This window comes from Ruditapes philippinarum, unplaced genomic scaffold (assembly GCF_026571515.1).
Source record: "Ruditapes philippinarum isolate M1 unplaced genomic scaffold, ASM2657151v2 ctg1846_1_1_1_1, whole genome shotgun sequence".
In the NCBI taxonomy this organism is placed as follows: Eukaryota; Metazoa; Mollusca; class Bivalvia; order Venerida; family Veneridae; genus Ruditapes; species Ruditapes philippinarum.
Genome location: NW_026863070.1, coordinates 185,125 through 210,966, shown reverse-complemented (window position 1 = coordinate 210,966; position 25,842 = coordinate 185,125). Strand labels below are relative to the sequence as shown.

General features: G+C 34.0%; 3 protein-coding genes across 5 annotated transcripts; 1 reads left to right on the top strand and 2 right to left on the bottom strand.

Annotated features, from left to right (window-relative positions):
* Positions 1–342: 342 nt before the first annotated feature.
* On the bottom strand, positions 343–4,659 carry LOC132721060 (M-phase inducer phosphatase-like). 2 transcript variants are annotated; one of them, XM_060705313.1, is made up of 5 exons: positions 4,611–4,659; positions 2,336–2,468; positions 2,053–2,196; positions 899–1,245; positions 343–725 (listed from the first exon to the last, which is right to left on the bottom strand). In XM_060705313.1, the coding sequence occupies exons 2-5, from the start codon at positions 2,432–2,434 to the stop codon at positions 446–448; spliced, it is 870 nt and encodes a 289-aa protein (XP_060561296.1). In that variant the 5' UTR covers positions 2,435–2,468; positions 4,611–4,659; the 3' UTR covers positions 343–445. The 2 variants fall into 2 exon arrangements, with proteins under 2 accessions (XP_060561296.1, XP_060561294.1); XM_060705311.1 differs by lacking the exon at positions 4,611–4,659 and adding an exon at positions 4,392–4,522.
* LOC132721059 (coiled-coil domain-containing protein 63-like) lies at positions 4,600–25,569 on the top strand. 2 transcript variants are annotated; one of them, XM_060705310.1, is made up of 12 exons: positions 4,600–4,732; positions 6,464–6,653; positions 7,232–7,421; positions 8,915–9,034; positions 9,428–9,609; positions 10,049–10,242; positions 12,796–12,953; positions 14,475–14,606; positions 16,643–16,750; positions 23,139–23,282; positions 23,795–23,913; positions 25,176–25,569. In XM_060705310.1, the coding sequence occupies exons 1-12, from the start codon at positions 4,708–4,710 to the stop codon at positions 25,342–25,344; spliced, it is 1,731 nt and encodes a 576-aa protein (XP_060561293.1). In that variant the 5' UTR covers positions 4,600–4,707; the 3' UTR covers positions 25,345–25,569. The 2 variants fall into 2 exon arrangements, with proteins under 2 accessions (XP_060561293.1, XP_060561292.1); XM_060705309.1 differs by having other exon boundaries at positions 7,232–7,427.
* LOC132721062 (paired box protein Pax-6-like) lies at positions 20,529–22,452 on the bottom strand. The gene is made up of 2 exons (XM_060705314.1): positions 22,020–22,452; positions 20,529–21,341 (listed from the first exon to the last, which is right to left on the bottom strand). Exons 1-2 carry the CDS (start codon positions 22,404–22,406, stop codon positions 21,141–21,143), a joined length of 588 nt encoding a protein of 195 aa, XP_060561297.1. The 5' UTR covers positions 22,407–22,452; the 3' UTR covers positions 20,529–21,140.
* Positions 25,570–25,842: the final 273 nt, after the last annotated feature.

Here is a 25,842-nt window from a genome sequence, read left to right as displayed (position 1 = left end):
CTACCTCTCTCATATACACTCGTACTAGTACATTGTTAAAGAAAAGATATATATAAAAATAAATGGAGGTTTAAATTGGAGATGTTATAACTGTGTTCTTACAGTCTAAACTAATTTAAAAAGCAATGTTCGGATCTAGCATATTTATGTTTAGGAAGATGTTACATTTTGAACGGATGCATACTTTTTGGCTACGTCAATCTTAATGACCGAAGTATCGTTCCCATATTGACCTTGCTTTGTAAATGTTCTTATAGGATTGTTTTTTTAAATTTATTTGGTAATGAACAATTATTGAATGAGAAATTTTATCTGTTTTTTCCATGTTTTATTAGAGCAATGCATTATAATTATAATTATATTTCGTCTAATAAATTATATGTACAACAAAACAAATAACATTAAAATATCAAATAACAATAAACAACATAATTAGTTATTGGTCTTAAAAGTCTAAGTTGTAACAAGCAAGTCTGCTTTTAGATCGTCTGCTCGTCTTCTGTTTCTCTCCAGCCGTCCAAGACTTAGACTTTACCCGGAAATGACGTAAATCGGTTGCATGGTCCTCGTGTAACATGGGCTTGTAGCTGATTGGATCACACAGCTCTTTAAATTTGTAGAAGAACACCTTGTAGCCGCCATCAAGTAGATATATTTCAGGAAAATTTAGATGTGGGTACCTGTCTTTGTTCAGCTCACGATCATGGCTTCTTAAGAAACGATACCTGTTAAGGAAAAAAATAGAGATCTAATGTGAAAAATATATAAATAAAGCCTTTGATAAATCAAAAAAATAATTATAGATCTAATATCTAAGATGTTAATATTTATAACATTAAAAAACTGTTTTAAGACGAATTCAACCGTTGTATCATGTATGTATATCGTGAAAACTTACATTTTTGGACCTCTTTCAGACGAAAACTCACAATGAAAGAGCAGTACACGTGGCTTCTCTGGTGACGATGTTTCTTGAAGCAATGTATTAACAGCGTCCTTGGTGTAGAGGTTTACAGCTCCGCGGATATGACCTCCCTGAAATTCGTATGGATACCGGCAGTCGACAATAGTAACGTTTTCTAGCTGTTTTGTGTACTTCCCCTGCACAACGCCAGCCATTGTTTCTGGTGAGATGGACTTAAGGTCGCTATGTTTTCCGGGAATTGTGGGTAATGTGTAACAACGACTTCCGTCCGCTACATGTTCACGTGATTCTAAACGTTCAACAGCCTCGATGATGTGATCCTGGAATAATAAATAGATATTATAACATTTAAGAGTGGAACGAAAAAACACCTGATTCAGTTAGTTCTACTTTAATGGTTTTCTTGGTTCAATAACAAAGATTCTTGTATACAAACTACGTACACACACAGATATACATTAGCAGGGAAGAAAACGGCGAAACAAGTTTGCTTTTTAATATTAATCATGCGAGGTTATTTGCAGCAGTGGAAGATTTGTTTTATTGTTCAAAATTTGGAAAATTAAGATTTCTGCATCTGCAAATATCAACATATCGGCTATTTCCGTTAGCTCTAATTAGGAATAATCGGCAAGGTGTTCCGAAGTTAAAAGAGCATCACAATTACGGTACATGGTTAACTCGGTCATATAGTTCTTGAGACATTGTAGCTATAGTATTTTCTGCCGCCAGATATTATTCTCAACGCTTCTTTAATCATGTGAGCACGCGCATTAGATGCATGTTTTTTGTTGTTTTTTTAAATATGCGTGACTCAGGGCACCATGTACAGTTGATGACATGCCGGTCCTGTAAGAGCGATTATCAAAATAGAACTAGCACGTGTAAATAACGACAAAAAATGGATACTATACGAAAAAAAAAAAAAAAGATAGCAAAGGCGAAAATACCGAATAAGACGTGTACATGATGCACCTGATTTCGTGCATAAACATCAACAGATCCCTTCGGACACTTTTGTCTATCGTGATAATTCTATAAAAAGCAAAAAATAAATTTCTTACAATTGAAATAGCTTGATATCAATACAAAATCATGTAATGTTAATATAATAAAAAATAACTTGCTGAAATCGTATGGTCGCCTTTTGATTTCTTCGTTGCAGGAGTTTCAAGCTCTGTATTGTCGTCTGCTAGTCGTTTCCCAGTAAACAAGCTTCGTCTAGCGTCTGTTGAATGGCGTTCCAGGGTGAAACGTGATGGAATTTTTATCTGCAATAAAATAAAATAGAAATAAAAATTATGCATTTTTTACTGCGGTAATTGTGTAACAAAATAAGATGACTTATCTGAATATTTGAATGTACAATGTATCTCTTATTGAGAGAATATAGTCAAAAATGAAACTTACCGAAAACTCGGCATCTGAACCAGCTTCCTGTTTGTCCTTTCCAAATGGCGTTATTACAGCCTCGATCTCATCCCAAATGTCACCGGAAGTTGTTTGCATGGGCGATTCCCCAGCGTTCTCGAACAAACGAAGTCTGAAAATCAAAAATACAAATACTGTATGATAACTGATTTTAATTATATGATTACTACAAATGCAACATTTAATGTTTACCATGTTGTTGCTTTTTTATGAAAAAAAAAAAAAAACAGTCCTTATACATAGAAAGAAGCAGCACTCATATTAAGGTAAATCAAATATTTCTAAAGGTGAGTTCCATATGATATTTTCTGTACATGCAAATTCTTAAAAATAAATTAATAAAAAGCAAACAAACAAAAACAATGGTATTCTGCAGAGTTACCGTCTAATTTAAATATGAAATTTCACTTACCGTAAAGACATTTTTTTGGTATATCTGATTTATTCGAATAAATATAATGAAATAAGATTTTATTAATGTATGTTATTCCTTTAACTGATGAAGTAGTTATGTTGCATTTTTTTAAAGAAAATATATATAAAGCTAAATACTCCCTACTCGTAATTATTAACTAATAATTTAGCTTCCGATATAGCTTTGAGCAGATTTTGTCTAAGCAATAAAAAGTTAACAAATTGTGTGTGAAAACATTTCCGCTTTCCTGTTTTCGCAACTTCTTAATTGCAATTATTTAAAGTGAAATTTTAACACTAATTCTTTTTCTAGCTTGTTTGACAGTCATTTCCATGGTCTGTCGAATTTAATTATCTGTAAATTAATAAAACGAGAACGATTCTGAATTATTTTTACCATACTAGCGTACCTTCTATAAAATTAACCTTTTTACTTTTAGAAGTTTTGATCAATGTAATAATGAAAGAATAAAGAATCTGTTAATGGTAAGTTTTTGTATATAATTGTGAATTTATTGTTACAGTATTAGTTATTGTTAATAAATGGCAAAAAAAATTAGTATATACAACATGAACTATTGCGCATTATAATTACTATGAACTATTTGTTTTCTATAAGTATCAATATGTATAGTATGAACTGTTTTTTTCTATGAGTATCAATATGTATAGTATGAACTATTTATTTTCTTTACGTATTAATATGTATAATATATACTATTTATCATGAACTCACATTATGTTTATGTTGTTACTTTATTTTCATGCTGTATCATACATTTTTGCCAATGGCATTGGTTTAATATATAGATGCTCATTGCCTTACATAATTTCAAGGTTAATGCTAGTACACCATTATCTGCAGCTTAATTAAACCGCAATGCAAATACAATTTTCAGTTATATTGTATGCTCAAAATCAAACCCATTCTATATTTTAAGATTAGTATAGATGAATTTTTTTAAAGATTAGTTAAGGAAAATTCATTCATCGTTTGATGACATAAATAAATTCGGTGAACTTCGTGACTTTCCGTAACTGACAGATGTACATGTACGCGTATAGTCATACACACGGCTGTCTTTATAACACACGGAAATTATCTATATACCGTATGCCGAAATTTGACGATTTTTTTATTCTTAAAGGAACTCCACATGTCAAAAAGCATAAAATATCAAAATTCTTTCATGTATCACCTTGATCATTTAAACAAAAAAAAATATGCAAAAGATATTAAGAAATATACTCAGGCGTATTTTTAGCTATTCATAGCCAGTTTGAGCGAAAAGCGTTGCAACGCTTTTCAATTATTGGGTTGATTTTTCACATTTTAAATAATTATTCTTGAGAGCGAACGTTCTGAACTTTTCCACACATGTTATTGGTCTAGATTTATACCTACTTTGATAGAACATTTATCTTGAAAAATATAATTCCAGTCCTGTCATGTAAAAAATATCAGCCCAGTCCCTTTAACAAAAGTCTTAACTATTGCCCAACAATGAAATAGAATCATTTTACAATAATTTCATTTTTACTGGAAATACGAATGAGAAGACCTTAAACTAATAAAAAAAACATGCAGGAAGGGTCATCACGTGAAAATTTTAGCAAATACCCTTGGCGGTGATCGAAATTTACCTAAACAAAAACAAAGACTGTCACGTGATCATCACCCTGAAAGTAAGAATTTTAAGTAAAATCAGATACATGTGAATGTTAAAGTCACATAACTTGTCTTTCTTTTCGTAATTACGAATATCTAATGGGTAGATCTACAGCACAATAAATATATGCAAACAAAATATAGAATATAAAAATGGTACGCAAAACTTACGTTAACGTGACGTTTCCGGGACAAAACAACTATACACGGAAATGACGTCAGTCTGTTTATACGTTGTCATAACATTAAGACGTCGTGGTGAAATAGGATGAGGAAAAAACACAATAAATTTGGTGAGCATTTTTTACTTTTAAAACTTCAATAGGTTTTCTTGTATAGTTTGAGCATAAATAATTTAGGATTATTTATTTACTAAACAACTATTTCATGCACCACAAAGTTAACAATCTCCAACATTTCAATGGGCGAACCCGCAAACTTCTTGATGATGTGAGGTTTACTTTTATATGTTTCTACATGATCATTTTGGTGTTTTACTTATTTAACCTTTTGTAACCATAACAACTGTTAGAATTTCACTTGGCGGGGATTCATTTTATTTACACTGTCTTGTTTATAGGAACATAGTGGGGCTAAGAGCGAGGTTTGGTGCACCATTAACCGGTTTAAACTCCCCAGTAGTCATTATTATGCTGCTGACCGTTCCAAGGCGGCGCCCCTCTGTGTTCCTCAGATGTATGTCTATGTTGTTTTATACTGTTTTGGTGACACTTTTGCTTGTGTCTCTTGTTGTTTCTCGTCTACGGTAAGTATCTTCCCCTTTGTCCCTAGTTTTTATTTATTTTATTTATCCCCCCCCTTCCCCGTGTCTCATGTCCCCTTCCCCTGTGCCTTTTGACTTTATGGGCCTAATATTAAATCATTTATTTGTTTTCTTTTAGTTCCTTATCAGTTACTTATTATTTATTCTTATGTAGTGGTTTGCATGCCCGTGCTCTGCCTTATGCCCTGTCCTATTTTTCTTTGGGGTCCTCCTGGGCTCCTTGCCGCTGGCGCTTGTTGCTGGGTCGGGTGGGGGCTGCGTTCATTGAACGCCGCCTTTCCTTGTCGATCTTGTTTATCATATTTTAACCCTCGAAACTTCGGAAACTGTTTTCATATTAGATCAAATCAGCTGTCGAAGAAAAGTACTTGGTTAACGACAAACGGTTTTGCTTCGTCGGCATGATTGCATTTTTTTAATCTGTGTTTCTCAGATGCACGTCTTTGTTGTTTTATAATTTGATGGTAACACTTGTGTCCATTCTTGTAATTTTCCTCATTACCTCTAGTTTTTATTTATTTGATTAAACCCCCCCCCCCCGGTCTCCTGTCCCCTTCCCCTTTGTGGGCCTATTATTCTTTTCTTTGAATTCCTAACCAGTTACAAATTATCTATCATTTAATAATTAACCTGTCCGTGCTCTGTCTTTGCCCTGCCCTGTTTTTGTTTGGAGTCCGCCTGGGCTCCTTGCCACTGATTCTTGTTGCTGGGTCATATGGGGGTTGCGTTCATTGAACGCCGCCTTTCCTTGTTGATCTTGTTTATCATATTCTAGTCTACGGTTAGTATCTTCCCTTTCCCGGTTTTGTTATGCTTTGGATTTGCACTCCTCCCTCTTCCCCGTCCCTCGGGTCCGCTTCCCCTGCGCCCCCTTGCTCTTACGGGCCAGTTTAATTTACTTGTCGGTTTCTATTATTTCCTAACAATGAAAATCAAACAACACAACCCCAACAGAATTCAGAATATCACTTAGTAGTAACAGCGTAGGAACAGAAAATGCTTAAATGGATTTTATTCTCCATTTATTGTGCAATATATATTGTCTGTATTATTCAATTCAGTTAGAAACAGAACTATTTTATGCATAAGCTTATTGTATTAGAACCCCGGAATCGAAATAAATTTAATATAATAAAGTATACGGAAGCAATTCAAATATTGCTATCTGTCTACCATAGCGTGTCTGTATAAATTTAAATTGCGGTATATTTAGAGTATTATGAAGTTATATACATTGCAGCTGGTGGCGGCGCTCCGGGACTACCGGCTGGCCCTGCGCAAACAGGTCGGCGGTCGGTATGCGGAGACGACTCACTAGAAGAATCGCAATTGGAGGCAGAGTTACATCGTCTCAAGCGGCAACTCCGCATGATGGAAAAGGATAGGCGTTCGTACAGTGAAGAAGTTGGAAATGCAATTAGAAAGCAAGAGTAAGAACCATCTGATATTTACATAATTTGTTTATTATTATATATATATTTATTTGTCATCCAATGAAAACGCTGTAGTTCTTAAAAATTATGCGCGTTAATTTTCATAGAAGAACAAAAGTCGATTGTATATCGAATTCATAATCGACTTCTATTTTTCATAGTATTTCATAGAACCGCATAGTGACGTAATAAAGTGAGTGATTATGAGGCCAAATAATGCTTTACACTATAACTATGTTAGTATTCATCCGTAGCTGTTTTACAGAAATTAAAATTATTCTCCTGTAGCTATCGCTCCTGTCAAAGTCTCTATTTTTTGTAGAACAGCACGGATGAACACTAACATACACATAGAGAAAGGGCACGTGAATTTTAGTTCAAGCTAATGATAGCTTCTTACGACAACAAGACGGTCTTTTAATAATATTATAACACTAACAGACCATTTCCTTGTTTCAATACTTTCTTATCTGTATTCTGTATGACATATTTTTGTATATAATCATCACATGATATCATAAGTATTGTATATTATGCTATGTGGTAGTCAATAGAGACGTCACGTCTTCTTTCAGGGAGGAGATTAACGCGCTCAACGAAGAGAGCCGGGACATGAATACAATTTTACGACTAACAACATGCGACCGGAACAGGGATGAGGATGATGGGAACATTCACACACTTATCGAGCTGACTGAAAAACTTGACGAGTATAAGAGACTTTGTAAACAGGAAGAAAGCAGAATTGAAGAACTGAGTGAGGACGTAAGTGTTAGTGTGTCTATTTTCACGTGTAAATATGAAAACTAAAAAAAAACGAGATAAAATTACATCTTTTCAAAAGCCCCGCGTATACCTGTACAATTGTTTCACACAAATTTAAACATGATATTTTATAAACGTCCTTATAAGTCAATGGTCAATAATTCGCGTAGACGTAAATAAAGTATCTTAATGTCTTTTTAATAAATGGAAAAAAACATGTTAGAACGCCTTTAACAAGAGCTGTCCGTAAGACAGCGCGCTCGACTTTTTTATTGCTTGCCAATAAAAAAAGTTTTTGCAGTAAAAAACAATACAAGAACTCTGTTTTTTAAAGTGAACTGGCCCTGAGCAAAGTCTTATGAATTTTTTCTTGAATGCGGATAAAACTAAACACTAGAGAAAGGGTATGAATTTTAAATTCAAAAGATGGCTTCTTACGAGAACAAGAGTCTTTTTAATGTTGTTAACACAAACATGACAGTTAGGCCATTATTCAAAAACTTTTACTGAATTCCTTCCTGGACATGTTTTGGTATATGTAAACAAGATATCCCAATTTTAAATTGTATATTAATCAGTGTAGTCAAAAAGTCACTTTCTCAAAAACTTAACCGATTCAACGAAGAGAGCCGAATTTTTAAACAATTTGACGAGTTAACCCTCCTTTCGACTGGACAGGGTGAGGATGATGGGAAACATTCAAAGTTTCAAAGCATACTCAAAACTTAAGAGAATAAGATACTTTTGTAAACAAAGAAAGCATAAATTGAAAAACTTGAACAGAAGGGTTTTGTTCTTTGTCTGTTGATGAAGTTGATGAAAACAAGAGTATTCAAAGCAATACTCAATCTTTTGAAAAAAGGGGTAAAAAAAACTTACAAGCTTCAACACCAAATTTAAAAAGGCATAATTTGTCATAAAACCCGACGTTATTTTCTGTCTAATGGAGTAATTCGGCGTAGGTAATTAAAGCCATCTTAATGTCTTTGAAATAAATGGGGTGGACGAAAAAAACAAGGTGTACGCCGAACGCCGAAAGTGGATACTCCCTTTTATAAATTCGGCTTAATCTCAAATGTTCGGGTTTTATTTATATACAGTTTAAAAATATTTTTAAACGTATTTAAAATAAAATTGGAAACATAAAATTTATTCTCTAATTAAACTATTTTTTCAAGTATTAAGTTAAATAAAAGAAGTGTCGTTAGGAATTTTTGAAATAATTAGAAATGTAATACGTTGTCCAAACGCTTAATTAAGATTAAGATAAAGATAAGATTGTTTTTACTATAAATTAAGCTACTTAATTGTAAGTTTATTGTGTGTTTCTAGTGACAAGCACCTGTGATCTTCATTAGCATTAAAACTTATTGTTAAAATTAGAGTATTGTCACTTTTCACCAGGATTTTTCAAATTAAATTCAAATTTCATGTACAGATACTTCGTAAAGTTCTATTTGAATGACATTGTTTTAACTATGTTTTCTACATAGATCGCACGGACGCAGGAGATGATCGACGAAGAAAGAAATCTAATTAGTAGCGGTACCCAAACAACTTTAGAAATGAAAATAGCACAACGACTGAGTGTCACTGAAAACAGGCTGGATCAGGTATATGGCATCCTTTCTCGTTAAGAATGAGATCGAGTTATATTGTAGACATCCCGTCTTTGATTTAGTATTATGTTCAGCTGTCTCGTCTTTAAATGATGTTACTTTGTGTGTTATTGATCCAGGGGAAGCAAATAAAAAACGCATCATGTTCTAATCGACTTTCTTCCCTTAAATATAATCAAGATGTTGGTTTAACCCAGTTTGAAAGATTTTGGAGATATATATATAATTATTTCGGTGAAAGTTCTTAATATTTTATTTCTTACTTAACAACGTTCTTTCACTATGAATGGTGCTTTGTACATCTTAGAAGGGGCAATATTTCGATATTTTAATCTGTGATATAGTTTGCATATATTAACCTTCAAGTATTTTGTCTTTTTTCTACAGGCCCTGATCAAGTTCAATCAACAGCTTGCAAAGAACGCCAAGCTTCGCGAGGAACTTGATCATTTGCGTGTGGATAAGGCAACATTTGATGCTATACATAAGAAACTGACTGACAAGCTGGAGCAGGCGAAGTTGTCATTAAATGACAGCATCACACAAGCTGCTCAATCATATGAAGAAAGGTGAGTTATTAGATTTGCAAGGTAAAAAACAAAAGAACAATTTCTCTCTCCCCCACATCCCATGCCCCCTTTAAAATCAACCTTTATTATATTTTGCTTGCCTTAGTGTGATTCCAAATTTGGAGTACATTTTATCTTTCTGATATTTTTAATATCTACTCTTATATTCAGGTTATTTAATTAAGGTTAATTCTTAATTAGAGAATTTTAAAGAGATTCTACAGACTCTATCTATAAGGTGTCTGTACATAACACAAGCAACTTGCATGTATTTAGTTTTGATTTTGTCATCAAACGTTCTAGACTAGTGGTTTGACCGCCTACGATGTTTATATAGTTCCTCGAATGGTTGGCAGATTATTTTATACCTAGTAACGATTATATATATATCGTGGGAAAAGTTCATAAAAGAAATAATGATTTATATGACTGTTGGCAGGGACGAAGCCCAGAATAAAATGCTTGCACTTAAAGAGCGCAGTCACAAAGATATGGCCCAACAGACTGTCGAAATGAAAGAATTACAGAGAATTATCATCCACGATGATAAACTGAAAGAGTTCATGGGGATCAAGGTCCATGACCGGGCCGATCTTCGTGAAGAAGAGCAAGCGAAGAAGGCTAAAGGGAAAGGTGAGACAAAACCAACGTAATGCGTTTGCGACCAGCATGGATCCAGACCAGCCTGCGCATCCGCGCAGTCTGATCAGGATCCATGCTGTCCGCTATCAGTTTCTCTACTTGTAATAGGGTTTGTAAGCGAACAACATGGATCCTGATCAGACTGCGCGGAAGCGCAGGCTGGTCTGGATTTATGCTGGTCGCAAACGCATTATGTTGGTTTTGTCATGACGCGGCTCATTTATTGTAGCACTCATTTGAATATTAACCCTTTCGCTGCCAGAGGGTTATTGTTTTATTAATCACCTATTTGCCAGAGTGTTTTCTAAGAAATTACTATATTATTAATATAATTATTATTATTATTTGCTGCTATTATTATTATAATAATTATATATGTTTCCAAATATGCTAGTATAAAAATAATTATTGTCGATGGTATAATTTTCTTTATATTTATTATTATTTTTATTATGATTATTATAGAACCAGCAAAAGCCGTCCATATGGCAAATACACCGAAAATAAAAGGGACGACATAAGCCGTCCCTATGGCAGTGAAAGGGTTAAATTCCACCTCGGTTCTGTCCGTATAGATTACGACAGTTAATATGGAGTAAATGACTAATGTTTTGAAAAGTCACACTATCTGAATGTTTATGTTCTGGTCATATCCGCAATAGCACAGCCGGTTGAGTGATTACCTAATTAGAGGTCTATTCTTCGATGCAAACCTTTGCCATTGATTTTAGACCCATTCTTTATTTTTGAATTATGTTTTAATGAATAGGGCTTGCCAAATGGTCTAACCGGATACAAAACAACTTAGAAACACTGATTTGTCTGTTTTGAATTGAATTTTATGACATTTATTGATTTTAATTTTAAATCTTAAACCATGCTATTTAAAAAGTGTATGGTCATTGCCAAAATAAGTGCAAAACATATTAAAAAAACAAAACAACAACTTAAAACCCCAATTATACCTTCAGTAATGCTGAAAATATAAATAGGGAAAAAACAGACATACGCGGTCTCGAGCTTACAACACATGGTTCATTTAGAAGTTTACACTATTGCGATTTATAACGGTCAGTACAGCTATTTCATAGAAACATATTAAATTTCATCAAATCTTACTGTGTACATCTCACGATCATTTATCGAAGCTTAATATATTGTGTGCATTGACCATGTAATCCGTATGCAATTGACAGGTTACTAAAATCAAACAATAAACAGTGAGTATTGCCTAATTGCATAACTGTTTGCATCGCCGGTTACCCACAATATATACCCCGCACATCTAGATTATGTAGTATGCATGGAATATGTACCTTTAATGTAGTATGTACGGAATATGTACCTTTAATGTAGTATGTACGGAATATGTACCTTTAATGTAGTATGTACGGAATATGTACCTTTAATGTAGTATGTACGGAATATGTACCTTTAATGTAGTATGTACGGAATATGTACCTTTAATGTAGTATGTACGGAATATGTACCTTTAATGTAGTATGCATGGAATATGTACCTTTAATGTAGTATGTACGGAATATGTACCTTTAATGTAGTATGTACGGAATATGTACCTTTAATGTAGTATGTACGGAATATGTACCTTTAATGTAGTATGTACGAAATATATACCGTAGGTAACCGACGATAAACCGTGTGATACGTCAGATATAACGTCATCAGAACTACTTACGTTATGTTAATTACTTCCACGCTGAACATTACATTTCAGTGTGTTTAAGATATAGGGGATATTGAATGAGTGTAGATTCTATACTAAATTTATTGAACTCGTCGAAAAAAATAGTATTAAGCTGGTCAGAGCTCGAGGCTCGCATAACATGATTTAATTCAACGAGTTTAATAAATTTATTAGGCGAGCATAATATTAATTTTATGTAAATCTACATATTTATGAAATCTTAAAAAAATAAAACGTACACCAAAATAGTGCGACAGAGCCATATCACCCACACTGTGAGTGATATACTGTGGATGATATGAATTTTATCACACGGATGAATCCCATTATCTCAAGTGGAATCATAAAATAAATGTAATGATTTGCCGTATTATTATTTCTTTGACATTTAATCTTGTTGTCGTCACCTAGGAGCAATACTAATAGTTATCGTGGCATCTTTAACAATAATGTACCATAAAATAAACAAAACAAAAACAACAACAATTTTCGTCTGAGGCATTTATAAATTATTAATTTGATTGGAACAATAACTAATGTTATTTAAAAAAAATCATTTAATGTATCTGATTTTTTAACTTTAATTTTTATAAAAAGTAACTTCCACATCGGTTTTCCAAAAACCAAAGTCTATTCATAGCTCTATAACTGGGTACAAAAGAATTTTAAAGACCCTGGGTGCGCATACATACAAGCAATCTTTTGGAGGACTCGCCCACTTGAGTATAAATAAACTCAATTAAGGCCGAAAACTGAAACATTGCTGACCAACATATGTGTCTGCATCATATACTCGTAGATTCAGACAATTAATCAAATTGAATAATGAAATATTACAGATGCGGGTGAAAAGGATGCAGACTTAGAAAAGCAGTCTATTATTAAGTTAGAAGGAGCGTTCAAGCGTGTAGCCAATGCAACGGGTGAATATGACATCGACAAAATTGTCAGTGACTTCATCAAGAAAGAGGACCAGAATTTCGCCTTGTATAACTTTGTAAGACTGATCTTTACATTATTTAGAAGACACTATACCCTATAATATATAAACCGTCGCATGCAAATCTGTTAGTTCGAATACATTTTGAATTCTATATCAGTAAAATATCGTCTCCAGAGATAGACTGATTAAAGATATACTATGCTCAAATTTGATAACAGAAAATATTGATAATTGCTACACAGTCTGTTTGTAAATATGAAATAAACTTGTTTTGACTTCACACAAAGTTGATCATATGTCATGTTTAAAACTCTACACACTACAGGTCGTCACAATATGAGTATATAGTGTCGTTAAAAAAATGGGCAGTTTTTTAAGAAAAGACAAACTTTATTTGTCCTGTAATAGAGAACGTGGCCTCCATTACATAGTTTATTCATTTTTTTTATTCAAATTAGACATATTCAGTAAGAATTTAATAGGTTTTAATGAATTTCTTGATTAAAGTATTTTACTCAAAGATGTGCATAGTATATCTTTAACCCTATAATTAGCAAAATCTCAAAAACAATGTACGCCGTCTGAAGTTATGGCTATTTTCGTGGGATTACTTTTGTACCAAACTTACCAATATATCAAATTAAACTCCTTATCCATGTTATAAACAAGAACAATGTGAGTTAACATTTGATGTTTTAAGAAATAAATGGGTGTAGCATTACAGACCTTTTTACATTAAAATATTTCCATACAAATGGAAGTAGCATTTTGCACATGTACATTCTGCGTAGGGCACTATATGCAATAACGAAATAGTACATTTTACCAGTATTTATATATAGCAACTTTATTAACAATTTGATGTAATCTAAAAAAATAACCGTTTGTTTAGAATAGTTTATTTTGATAAATACCAATGCAATAGCGAATTTAAGTGATTAATTTGGACATTCCTGCATTTACGCATTCAGGGTCTTTCAAAGATCCAGTATGATGCATTCGACCCTTCGTGTACATGCATTAGAATTCAACCATCTCTTACATTAAAGTGTGCTGACAAGTGTCACTTGGATATATTTTCCTTTAAAAATGTACAAAGGTTTGCTAGTGTCATTATTAAAGCACAAACTTCTAAATTAGAGGTGTTGAATGTGAAATCTATGGACAATATTCTCTTTCTTTTCCCATACGTGAAGGTTTAAATAAACGCTTAGTTTATTTTTAGCACGGCGATTGCAAAGATTTTTTTAGCACCAACATCAAAATACAAGTGCTTTTTAGTAAGATAAAATAAAAAACTTCAAGTCGGTATCGTTTGTTCTACATTTTACGACACGCGGATGCAATTCATAAAAGTTTTTACACATTTAAAAGGCTTTTGAAAGTCGAAATGCGTAAATATATATTTTGATCTATAGTAAGCAAATATCACGGTTCAAGGGTTCTTTAACGCCGTACGTATTTCTTGACGCTTCATCGCACTATACCGGTGTATTGCACTTCTAAACCTTTTCTAAACAAACATCTTTAAACATCTGACACCTATATATAATACTTTCTTTTTACAAAACACAGGTCAATGAGTTAAACGACACAGTTGAAAACATTCAGAAAGAGATCAAATCTCTACAAAGTGAGATCAAAGTGTTTGAGGACGAGAACTTGAAAGGTGAAGAAAACAGACGTGAAATGATCCGAGAAATGGAGGTGAGTCTCATTCTCTTCTATAAGTTGCACAAAAAAAGACAGATGATATCATATGAAGATTAATAATATCTGTCATATGTTGCGGTCCGGACCGGAATATCCGTCCCGAGGCTGACCCGCCCATTGGGCGGTAACGAGGCTTGCCGAGTTACCGCCCATGTGCGGGTTTCCGAGGGACGGATATTCCGAACCGCACACATATGTCAGATATTTTTTCTTGCATATTGTGCCATATTATTTCATATCTCAATATGATATATATTCATGGAAATTAAAGTCATTTATTTTATGATTTTCAGTGGATTACTGATTTATCCGTGAAAATTATATTTGATAATTTCACAGTGAAAATTATCAAAATATAATTTCACACTTTTCAATGACGAAACTACTTTTTTAAGATTTTCCCCATGTGGTACCTCAATTTTATTTTTACTGACAATTCTGACAATGTCCGGCTGTTTTAAGAAAAAGTAAAGCTGAAATTGATAAATAACTTAAATGTCAAAAGTAATAAAAAGAAGAAAACTTACTTCTATTCAATCAAATTCCAATCACCAAATTTCGTCCTAATTTTTTTTTTTCATTTTTACAGTCTGAAAAATACATTCCTTCCACATGCAAAACTGCTCTTGATGACATTTGGGCATATTAAAGTATCCTACGAGCAAAAGCTGCCGTATGCTTTATGAAAAATTGAAAAGCAATGTCACAGCCATCACTCGAAGAACAAGTTAAAACAACCCAGCGTTCTTTAGCCAGCTTCCAAGTTTTCCATTTTCATCTATAGCTGCTTTTTTGAATGTTTTCACATCTGTCAACACTTATTTTTTGTCTGTTGCAATCCTCAAATAAGTTTTCTTTCTTTTAAAAAGGTGTATGACTAACAAATCCAAATGATATTACTCTGAATCAAACACAATTATTTTCCTCCCGTGAAATACACAACTTTAAAAAATGGCTGCCGCTTACATTTTACAAAGCCAGGTCTAATATAAATTCGCAGTAAGTAACAGAAATATGGATGGATGGTTGGACTTTTTCTCCTACAAGAATTGTTTGTTTTTATTATTAAAACAAGCGATAATTCATATTTTTTTAATAAAATGAATAATATTACCGTCATTTAACGTCGATTGTCGGACTTATTTTTCAGCTCAAGACTTCTTGTTTTTAATGAGAAATACCGACTAAATGGGGCTCTCAATGGGGAAAACAGATTTTAATATTTACGTTAATATTATGGAAATTTCGTTTTAACTTGTTTTTAAGCATAAAATAAAAAGAAAATTTGTTTGTTTGTTGTGTAAGATGTTATTTTATTTCATCTCGTGAACTTTAAAAACAGTATTCTCACTCGTGGCTACGCCACTCGTGAGAATACTGTTTTTAAAGCCCACTCAATGAAATAAAATTTCATCTTACACACAAACAAACAAATATCCTCTATTTCATTCATAACGATTTTCTTACAATAGCGTATGAACTTACAACTTTAATAACAACGGCGATATGACGTCTACCTAAGCACATATTTCCCTTCTAAAATGACGTCATTTTAACGCGGTTCATACATAGAATGCGCTGAAATGACGTTGTTGTATGGCACGCGACTCATCTGGCACCCCCATGCCAGATGAATTTTCAGGCATGGGTGAAACTCATGGCAACGCCAGTCTGCTGTGCAAGAAAAAGTTTAACAAATGTTATTGTCGTAAAATTTTCCGAGATATAAATGCAATTTTTCTTTTTAATTTGAAAAATCGTAGATCTACGAATTTTGCGAATTCATTACAAAATTGTATGTTGAAAGATATACGAACAAATGGCACAATCGTGTATGAGGGACTTCCAGAAGTACGTTCTGCTCTCTTTGAGTCATGTTAATTCAAATTCGCCCATTATATATGAGAGAGTTTAGCAGCCTATAAATTTATAAGAATTGAATTTATTGTCTTGTTCCAGACCGAAACATTTCATGTTCTCAACTTTCTAAAAACCATTCTAAAATATTGAAAATTAAATAACCAATTTAGATTAAAGCTCTCCAATTCGAGAAAGAAATCGATGAAGCTGAAAAGAAGGACAAGGAAATTTGTAAAGTTCTGGATGAAGTCAGGGTCAATGTCAGCAAACTGTTTAAGGTAAGTCATCATGTGAGCACCGGAAGTGACGTAAAGTTCAAGTATATCATGGCAACATCAAAACACTTGCCAGGAACGTCAATGTCGTTGTTATAATTATAAGTATCAACAATGTTATGGCCAGCAACAACAAAGCACTATCTAAAGCAACGCCAATATACTTTCTATTAACGTCACGGTACTGTCTAGTAAGTCAAACGTCACTGTACTGTCTATTAACGCCAATGAACTCATCAATATACTATCTATAGTAACGTCAACGTACTTATTATATAGTAACGTCAATGTACTAACTAGAAACGTCCATGTTCTCATCAATATAATATCTAGGAACGTCAATGTTCTCTATAGTAACGTCAATGTAGTATCTTGTAACGTCAATGGTCTATATACTTCAATGTATTAATGTAAAAACATTAATGTGGCATCTATTTACATGCTAGTGTTACAACAATATACTTGTTCGTGAAATCAACGTACTTTTTAGTGCCACATCAATATATTTGCTAGTGACATATCAATGTACTTGTAAGTGACAACAATGTATTTGCTAGTGACATATTGATGTACTTGCTAGTGACACAACAGTGTAATTGCTGGTGACACATCTATGTACTTGCTAATGTCATCAACGTACTTGCTAGTGACATCATTGTACTTGCTAGTGACACATGGTCATCAATGTACTTGCTAGTGAGAAATCAATGTACTTGCTAGTGACATCAGTGTACATTATAGTGACACATCAATGTACTTGCTAGTGACAACAACGTACTTGCTAGTGACATCAATGTACTTGCTAGTGACATCAGTGTACCTGCTAGTGACCTTAATGTACCTGCTTGTGACATCAATGTACTTGCCAGTGACATCTATTTTCTTGCTAGTGACATTAATATTCTTGCTAATGACATCATTGTTATTGCTAGTGACAAATCAATTTATGTGCTTGTGACATCAATGTACTTGTTAGTAACATCAATGTACTTGCCAGTGACATCAATGTACTTGCCAGCGACATCAATGAACTTTCCAGTGACATCAATGTACTTGCAAGTGACATCAGTGTAATTGCTAGAGACATTAAATTCATTAATGTTCTTGCTAGTGACATCAGTGTACTTGCTAGTGACATCAGTGTACTTGCAAGTGACCTTAATGTACCTGCTTGTGACATAAATGTACTTGCCAGTGACATCTATTTTCTTGCTAGTGACATCAATATTCTTGCTAATGACATCATTGTTATTGCTAGTGACAAATCAATTTATTTGCTTGTAACATCAATGTACTTGTTAGTAACATCAATGTACTTGCAAGTGACATGAATGTACCTGTCAGTGACATCAATGTACCTGCTTTGCAAGTGACATCAATGTACTTGCCAGTGACATCAATGTACTTGCTAGTGAAATCAGCGTACTTGCCAGTGACATCAATGTCCTTGCTAGTGAAATCAACGTATTTGCTAGTTACATCAGTGCACTTGCTAGTGACATCAGTATACTTGCTAGTGACATCAATGTTTTTGCTTGTGACATCAGTACGTGTACTTGCTTGTGACATCAGTGTACTTGCCAGTGACATCAATGTTCTTGCTAGTGTCATCAGTGTACTTGCTAGTAACATCAGTGTACTTGCCAGTGACATCAATGTACTTGCCAGTGACATCAATGCACTTGCTAGTGACATTTATTTACTTGCCAGTGACATCACTGTTCCTGCCAGTGACATCAATGTACTTCCTTGTGACATCAATGTACTTGCTAGTGACATCAGTGTACCTGCCAGTGACATTAATGTACCTCTCAGTGACATCAATGTTCTTGCAGTGACATCAATGTACTTGCCAGTGACATCAATGTATTTGCAAGTGACATCAGTGTACCTGCTAGTGACATCATTGTACCTGCTAGTGACATCAATGTACTTGCCAGTGACATCAATGTACTTGCCAGTGACATCAATGTACTTTTTAGTGACATCAGTTGTACTTGCCAGTGACATTAATATACCTGCCAGTGACATCAACGTACCTGGTTGTGACATCAATGTACTTGCTAGTGACATCAGTGTACCTGCCAGTGACATCAATGTACCTGCCAGTGACATCAATGTACTTGTCAGTGACATTGAACAATGTACTTGCTAGGGACATCAGTGTACCTGCTAGTGACATCAATGTCCTTGCTAGTGACATCAATGTTCTTGCCAGTGACATCAATGTACTTGCCAGTGACATCAATGTACTTGCTAGTGACATCAGTGTACTTGCCAGTGACATTAATGTACTTGCCAGTGACATCAATGTACTTGCTAGTGACATTAGTGTACTTGCCAGTGACATCAATGTACTTGCTAGTGACATCAGTGTACTTGCCAGTGACATTAATGTACTTGCCAGTGACATCAGTGTACTTGCTAGTGACATTAGTGTACTTGCCAGTGACACTCAGTGACATCAATGTACTTGCTAGTGACACACATCAATGTACTTACTAGTGATTTAATGTACTCACTTTTTACGTCAATATTCTTTGTGATAACACGAATGTACCGCTACTAGTAATGTCAGTGTTACTGATGTACCTTTTTTAACCTAGACATCTAATTAGTATTGTTTCGAAATGTTTTTGTTTGCAAAACACAACACTTGTTTGGTAAGCATAAGAAAAATAACTTTTAACATAAGACCAACGAAATGCTTTTACGAGTTCCCTCCCTTGCATTTTTCACGTACACAGTGTTGTACTATGTCTGTAATATTCTACTACATTGCCAATGCCTTTTTACACTTCTTATTGTCATACTTTGCACATGACATGATAAAATTCTAGCTACCAAATGTCATGAATTATTTTAAAGAATTGGTCTGTTGAAATACAAGAAAGCAAAATTGATTGTTTACGCAATCTGTATATTTCAAATTGCATGCAGTTTTTTCTAGGTTGATTCTTTATATGGAATCTGAATGATTTTAATAAATCTCATTCTGCAATCGATATAAATGCAAGTTAGTTTGGAATGCAAATTTGAAATCTATATATCCACCAGTGACTGGGGCACAAGGAACGCTAATTTCTACACAGTGTTTTTTTTTCGCACTTAATTTGGGAAGAGACCTAATCCTCTAGATTTGGGAAGAATTATCGCTAAAATTTCCAGTTTGGGAAGTAAAAGGCTAGTGTTCAAATTTTGGGGGAAAATACATGATTTGAAAAAAAAAACAAAAAAAAAAAAAAAAAAACAATGACTGTTATTCTCGTATAAGCTTAAACATCACTGCTGCAAATTGACAAGTCAATTTAAGAGGTTCTGTGGTCTGGTGATTAAACTGACAGGTCCATACAATTGATTTTAGCGCTAAACTTGTAATCTCGAATTTGTTGGTTCGATTCCCGGGCTGCCAAACAAAATTCTTTAAACGTCTTTCGGACAGGTCCCGTGTATGAGTGCTTAAATATTTGGCACGCTAAAGAAGTAGGAGAAACTTCTCTATTGTGGTATCTTTCTGTTCTCAAAATCTAAAATGACTAATATTCTTCTATACTCCTCTGGAGTATATGGCCCATATGGGCAACTGCATGGTGACTTGTAATAAACTCAAATACATGGTATACGCGCGCGCGCATGCGGGCGGGTAATAGTTTTGACATTTATAACTGAACGTGCGGAACGGATTTATTTGGGTTGCTACCGAACTTGAGATACTTAGTACATTATTATGTCTAGAACAACGTAAACACTGTTAGGGTGGAAAACAGACAAAATAGAACTATTTGTACAACAATAATGTGTTTTATTGAAACGTTCTTTAGTTTAATCATACTAATAATTATTTCATTGTATTATATGTAAGGAAATGCCTCTAAAATGAAGCTGATAAATTCAAATGCCTAGAAACCATTAATATGTCTGTTGAAAGGAAATAAAAACTTAAAAGTTAAAATGACGAGGTAAGAAGAGAATTTGTTCATCATATTCTAAGATTGTTAAGTATTCCTGAGCACTTGTCGACGCCAGGCTTGATTCATACTTAAATAATCATTTAAATAGACATAAAAAGTGTATGCGAAATTTGATTTTGCCAACTGATTCAAAGAATACACTTGCTAATCAAAATATTATAAACAGTCACGGCGATTAGGCAATATATTCCCTTAATTAATACCACTTATAAATACAATAGCTGCTTCACCTCGATAATTATTACAATAATCCATACCGAAGGTTTCTTTAAATGAAATGCATTGTTATTGCACACTGAACTATTTAATCCCCGAGTTCATTGTGCAGGGTATTTTGTATCATCAGTAACTTGCACATTGTATTTATACCATGTATAATTCAGTAGATCCTCCAATATATTAATAGTCTATACACTTTAAAATCAGCTTTGCTTGTACATTTCCATCTCAAATCCGTTCGTGGGGTTGTATAGCAATCGTCCGTCAGCAAGCAGAATTCCTCGGCAAGCATCAGTGACCGCTTGACTTACAAACGGACACTCCCTCGAAAGAATTCCCCCTTCCGCTGCGGCCGCCATGCGGATAATCCGGCTGAATAACGGGGACCTCACAACTGGCATCTCCTGAAAAAACATCATATGCCTATTTTGATTAATTGTTGTATATAGTTATATTTTAAGCTATGGATAGGAAACAAAAATTAGGTAAATTATCATCAATAGAAATGCTTCTTAATCTACACATACTTTTACAGGGGAAAACATGCACAAGGCCTGTAACTGGGATAAAATACAAGAGCTGTCAGAAGGACAGCGTGCTCCATTTAGTGCTCGTTCTAAGTGCTTGATAGTAAAACATGAGTCTGGATAATGTAAAAGTTTCCAAGTTCAAAAAGGCAATAAAGATCATAATTCTGTCAAAATTCATGATAGTGTGAAGAGTCACTACCTAATTATGCTCTCAAATACCAGTAAATACGTTAAGTTTCAACCCATTCCCTTCAGCAGTTTTAGAGAGACCAACTTGAACTCGAAAACTTAGCCAAAGTGTGACAGCGATGCTAACACAGACGCCTTGGTGAGTTCAATGGCTCTCATTCTTCGAATAGTTGAGCTAAAAATGAAATGCTTCAATGTACTGTAGCTCTAGTCAACATTTTTGTCAGTGACTGAAAAAACAATTCAATTAACGTTAATTAGAGAAGTCAAAGGACTTATAAATAATTAAGTATATCTATACTGTACAGTGTAACATGGCCTCACTTCACTTATCCTTTTAAAGGAGAAGATTATTTTACGTACCAATTCAGGCGATTTCGGTTCGTCAGCGACGACGCTTGCCTTCTTTGTCAAATCTAATGGCTGGTCTTCAAAGTCCCCCTTTTCAGTTGTTTGACATGACGAAGAATGTGTTCTGAATGACACAGTCTCGTGAGAATCATCTCCAGAATTTCCTGAAACTGACAATTTTTTCTCGCGACGTTCACGAGCCCTCCGATTTTGAAACCAAATTGAAATAAACCCCTCATTCTTCCCAAGCTGTTTTGCAAGCCGCATCTTGGCCAATCTGTCCGGTCTATTTTCCATTTTGAAGCTGCTTTCAAGAATAATCATTTCTTCGGCAGTTATAACCGTTCTCTTACGCTTCTTTTTTAATTTCTTCTTTATTTCCTTGTTGTCAGTTTCCATCTTAATTGTATACGTGACGTCATTGTATGACGTAATCAGCTAAAATCTGTAAGCGCTGAACAGGTGCACGTTGCATCACACACGGAATATAAATCTTAAAATAGTCGTAAAATTTAAAGGAATCGTAAGATCTACAAATAAGATATGGAGCTTCTTTAAAAATATCCTTTATTGGTTTAAAAAAAAACTAGATTCTATATCTAAATTTTATCAAATTATGCAATATTAGGTTTTGGAAACTAAATCAATCTTGACACATGACCGGCGCAACTGGAAAAAATAATTTTAGATTTCGATTAAGATCTAATTTTTTAAAAATAATTTGCTATCGCATGCATGTACCCTCCCTTTTAAATCTGAACTTTTATCACATTCTTTATAATACTGCACGTTTGTAACGCCGCTTTTCATTGGATAATCGTGACGTTTTTAAAAATATTATTAGTTATAAAAGGATTGTATGGCCCTATATTAGCTATACAACCGTTTATATAGTATATATACCGAGGATCAAGCACAAGTTTTTGTTTTGGAACGTATTCTAAACTTTTCGGGGTATACGTGACAAAGCCCGTCCTGCCACTCAATTATGTTATTAAAGAATCTAAAATGTCACACTTGTTGGGTTTTTCGAAGGAGAGTTCATGCCGGTAGCCCCGGTCCCTTTAAATCACTCCTGTTTCATTGCACTTTTTAAGTTTATACAGTATATATGTAATCAAAAATTTGCAGGACGCTAACTGTGACCACGGCTCAATCTCTGACACGCTTGGTAGTGAAGAGGGTGTAACTAACAAAAATATTCTACAGTACATGGGCATTATAGAACAGCGAACAATGGAGTTGATCAAGCTACAACAATACATTCAAATGAAAGTAAGTAAATATGTGGCGTGATAACTCATCAAACATATAGCACTCTTGAAATATTTTAGAATTCCGGTTGAAATTTTTCATTGATCAAAAGCCAGTATCCTATTGATAATTTATAAAATTACTTTGGTAGTATTGAGTCTATAGATCTGTCCACGCACGGCAAGGCCTTATATGGACCATCGGGTGGGTTATACCGTCTATCTCACAAAGGATTGGTACTTTGTTTACAACTGCAGCCCTTTCACAAAACATCTTACTGTAATTACGACAAATTTCTATTCCTAGAGAAATCTCACGATAATTCTCCTTTTCACAAAATATCTTAAGAAAATAAAGTAAGAGCAAAATCTGTGTTTACTTCACGATGGGTGTTTTCTATTCTTAAGTGTGTGTTTTTTGTTTTTCTTGTTGCTTTTTTTTTTAAAGAGTAAAATATCACGTATCTGTTTTTTCATAGCATAAACAAAACATGGAAAACTGTTAAATTACGGTTTTAACATATACTACTTCAGAAAGAGTCACCGAAGCCAGAGAAAAAAGACAAAGGTCAGCCAACACCACCCACGTCACAGGCAAGTGGCAGGACCAGTCCAAAGCACGTACAGGTTGCAATAGTACCGCCTACGTCCATGTAAGTATGTATACGGGACGTTAACTCAGTAAATAATATGTCGTCAGAACTACATTTAGCGCGTCTTTACACTACTGTATCTTTGTATATAACGCAAATGACGTCACGTCAAAATATACAGTATGCACGACCGTGCAATACCGTTTTTACACGATATATGCACAGCACAGCATATGAGGTCAGATATGACGTCAATAAACCAAATGGCATATATTTTGACGTGACGTCATTAGCGTTATACAAACATAGTGTAAAATAGATAAATACAGAATCCCTAAAGAAGGCCCAACACGGCAAAATTGAAAATGTTGCAGGCTCGGTTTGATTGAGCCTGTTCATGGACGGTACTGGAAAGTGCAAGTTACCGTCCACGCCCCCTAGCACCGGCTTAAGCAGAATTCAACATTTAAACATGAAATAGTAAAATTTGAATTTAGAAACATCCGCAGATGTGTTCATACGGCGGTTATCATGGAACCTTCAATGTGACTCAGTAGTGCCATTCCATGAAAAGCGGCGTATGGTCCCCAAAAAATAAAGACGCGCTAAATGTAAGCGTTATACTATAGGCGCGTCAATGAAAAATGACTCTTATTTCACTTGAAACGGTCTTTATTATATACTTATAAATGAAATATTGAGAAATATTGATAAAATAAAATGCGTATTTTCATTTTCCGTATTTTCACTGTAAAAATTTATTTTTCACTGCAGTGAAACATATTTTCCGTATTTTCACTGGTGTCTTGCCGGACTACTTTCTTTTAAATTCTGCCAGTACACAAAATTTAAGGGAAAGTCTTTCCAATTTTATCGCAAAAAAAGAGAAAAATGTTTATAATAAACAGAAAATTCAAGTTTTTTCTATAAATACATGATTTATTTTCATCTTGTGGCATGAAAATTACCATATTTCACTCGTGGCTACCGCCACTCATGAAATATTTATTTTCATACCACTCGATGAAAATAAATTATGTATTTTAGAAAAAACTTGAATATCCTCTATTTATTTTGGGTATGTGATAAATAGAATATTAAGTTCGTGTAAGTTCAATACTGAATTTATTGCACTCGTTGAATAAAATATTATTCAACTCGTGCAATAAATTCGGTATTGAACTTACACTCATTCAATATCCTCTAGATCAAATACTTTGTACTTAATCACTCAGGCTATCGGCGGCGCATTTGAACTGGAACCGCGCATTTTTCTACAACAATGCACTCAAAATTGATATTTTTTTATCATTATTTTGCAGGGAGCATGAAGAGTATGACGAGGGGGAGACACGGCCCCTGACCAGAGATGAAATAAAAGACCTTGTTCTCCGAGCCATCACCAGGAAGCTGGCGAGCGGTGAACATGAACATATACGGAAATCTGACGGGAAAAGGACAAAAACGAAGTCGCCCACCTCTTTACAATAATTTAATGTTTTCATATGAACATAAAACATATAAACAATTATCAACTGACAAATGTGTTACTATTTATTAGACCTAACAAAAATGATCATAGTTAAAATCATAAGTAAACAAATAATTCGTACATAAATTATTATTATGTTTTACATTTGTAAATGATAGTTTGCATCACTTTTAATATCAAATAATCATCAGTACATTCAATACAGTGTAAAAAGCCAATCAAAATCATGTGTTCATTTTCATTAAAATCACTCTGAATAGTAACTTTTCAGTGGTTTGCATTAAATTTGAACCATTGTCCTCTCCAAGAGACAGCTGAAAGTATGCCCACCGTAATGAATTTCAATGTTTTTGATGATTCAAACCAAGATCCATAAAAGGTAAACATTTATCTTTCTGACTCCTCTGTCTGTAAGCATGTGCACTGCACAACCATGGGTGTACAGGATTTCTATATTAATAAATGTTATATAACATCAGTCAACTTGTGTTTAATGT

Excerpts from the sequence above, each read along its gene's own strand:
- LOC132721059 (XM_060705309.1), top strand. The coding sequence starts at position 4,708 with ATGAGGAAAAAACACAATAAATTTG. Across the intron at positions 9,610-10,048 it reads GCTCAATCATATGAAGAAAG|GGACGAAGCCCAGAATAAAA; the intron begins GTGAGTTATTAG and ends GACTGTTGGCAG. Across the intron at positions 23,283-23,794 it reads AACAATACATTCAAATGAAA|AAAGAGTCACCGAAGCCAGA; the intron begins GTAAGTAAATAT and ends ATACTACTTCAG.
- LOC132721060 (XM_060705313.1), bottom strand. The coding sequence starts at position 2,434 with ATGCAAACAACTTCCGGTGACATTTGGGATGAGATCGAGGCTGTAATA. Across the intron at positions 2,197-2,335 it reads GTTCAGATGCCGAGTTTTCG|ATAAAAATTCCATCACGTTT; the intron begins GTAAGTTTCATT and ends ATTTTATTGCAG. Across the intron at positions 1,246-2,052 it reads AAGGCGACCATACGATTTCA|GATCACATCATCGAGGCTGT; the intron begins GCAAGTTATTTT and ends TTATTATTCCAG.
- LOC132721062 (XM_060705314.1), bottom strand. The coding sequence starts at position 22,406 with ATGGAAACTGACAACAAGGAAATAAAGAAGAAATTAAAAAAGAAGCGT. Across the intron at positions 21,342-22,019 it reads AACCGAAATCGCCTGAATTG|GAGATGCCAGTTGTGAGGTC; the intron begins GTACGTAAAATA and ends ATGTTTTTTCAG.